General features: G+C 45.8%; 1 protein-coding gene across 1 annotated transcript; it reads left to right on the top strand.

Moving 5' to 3' along the window:
- Positions 1 to 425: 425 nt before the first annotated feature.
- SPIN4 (spindlin family member 4) lies at positions 426 to 1,175 on the top strand. Its single transcript, XM_065900747.1, has one exon. The coding sequence runs from the start codon at positions 426 to 428 to the stop codon at positions 1,173 to 1,175; it is 750 nt and encodes a 249-aa protein (XP_065756819.1).
- The last annotated feature ends 828 nt before the right edge of the window (positions 1,176 to 2,003 follow it).

Raw genomic sequence — 2,003 nt, 5'->3', positions numbered from 1 at the left:
TATCCCTTTCCCGTCCTCTCCTTCTCCGTCGCCGTTCCACAGCCGCAGCACCATCGATAACAGCTAAGTGGTCAATTCGGGAGACTCAGGGTTGGGAGTCGGGGCGGGCGCAAGGCGCGGGCAGCACACGCAAGCCCGCCATCTCCTGCGGCAACTGCCACTGCTGCAGATACCTCTGCCGGGCGGGAGAGAAGAATACTGTCAAGAGGCCCCCGCTGTCCTAGTGCCCACGGTCAGAGTTAGAGCGTTTCTGCCGAGCCTTGGTGAGAGCCTTGCCTTTGGGGAAGGGAGAAGGAGAACGGACAGGACAGGATCTTTCTGTTTTCGGAGATCACGAGAAAAGATCTCATACTGGATAGTGCTGACTTTTTGTCAACTTAATCTAGTAAGTGGTAGCGTTGCTGAGCCTCCTTAAACCCCGAGCCATGTCGCCCCCAACAGTGCCTCCGATGGGCGTAGATGGTGTGTCCGCATACCTGATGAAGAAAAGGCACACCCACAGGAAACAGCGGCGCAAGCCCACTTTCCTCACCCGTAGGAACATTGTGGGCTGTCGCATTCAGCACGGCTGGAAGGAAGGCAACGAGCCTGTGGAGCAGTGGAAGGGCACCGTGCTTGAGCAGGTTTCCGTGAAGCCCACTCTCTATATCATCAAATATGATGGCAAAGATAGTGTGTATGGACTAGAACTGCACCGAGATAAGAGAGTTTTAGCGCTAGAGATCCTTCCTGAGAGAGTGCCAAATCCTCGCATTGATTCGCGCCTGGCAGATTCCCTGATTGGCAAGGCAGTGGGTCATGTGTTTGAGGGTGAGCACGGTACGAAAGATGAATGGAAGGGCATGGTCCTGGCGCGAGCCCCCGTGATGGACACTTGGTTTTACATCACCTACGAGAAAGATCCAGTCCTTTATATGTACACGCTGCTGGATGACTACAAAGCTGGTGACCTGCGCATCATTCCAGATTCCAACTACTATTTCCCTACAGCAGAACGGGAGCCTGGAGAAGTTGTCGACAGCCTTGTGGGCAAGCAGGTGGAGCACGCCAAAGATGATGGGTCCAAGAGAACCGGCATTTTCATCCATCAAGTGGTGGCCAAGCCATCTGTCTACTTCATTAAGTTTGATGATGATATTCACATTTATGTCTATGGTTTGGTGAAAACCCCCTAAATTCATTGTGCTATTGCAAAAGTTGTGGAACTGTTAAATGTAAAATATGTCATGTGGAATTTTGAGAACATTTTTGAAGTCAGAGATTAAAGAATTTATTATTACTTATGGTGCCTCCAAATCTTACATTGACTAGTTCCACAGTTTTGTCCGAAGTATAGTTTGGTACTTTTGATATTGCCTTGTTCTGTAATCAAAATTTTAAATCGGGTGCTAATAGAAACTTGAAAAGTTTTTGTAAAATTTGGAACAATGGAAAACTAGATAAAGAAAAATAAATGGTGTACACACACTATATCCTCCACCCCCCCTCCATTTCTTTCTTTGCCTTACCAATTTTTTTCTCCCCAGGTAACAAGTGTTAAGAACATAATGTATATCCTTCCATGTTTGCCCAGTCCTCTTAAAGAAAGTTTGTAGTCCTTTCTACAGAAACAGCAAGCCCCAGTATTTCTCTCTAATTGCGTTTCTCCCTTGACATATCCTTCTGATCAGTAGCTACAGATATCTCTCTCTCCCCCATGCCTCCCTCTCCATATGGTATAAGATAGATGTCCAACTATACATTTTATTCACATTGGATATCTGATTGTACCATCACATTTATTAAATAAATCACCAATTCCCCCTCTCCCTCTATTTCTCCTTGTCTTCCTCCCTTCTCCTAACAGCTGCATACACAGTACATATTTATGTACCAAAATAGTACCATTTATGTACCATTCTATTATTGATGGCCTTTAAGTTTTCTCTTTTTTTTTTCCACCATAGCACAGCTACAATACATACTGGTGCTTTTATTTCTATAGGGTAGCTTCCCAGAAATGG

This window comes from Phocoena phocoena, chromosome X (assembly GCF_963924675.1).
Source record: "Phocoena phocoena chromosome X, mPhoPho1.1, whole genome shotgun sequence".
NCBI lineage: Eukaryota > Metazoa > Chordata > Mammalia > Artiodactyla > Phocoenidae > Phocoena > Phocoena phocoena.
This window is presented reverse-complemented; position numbering and strand designations above follow the sequence as displayed.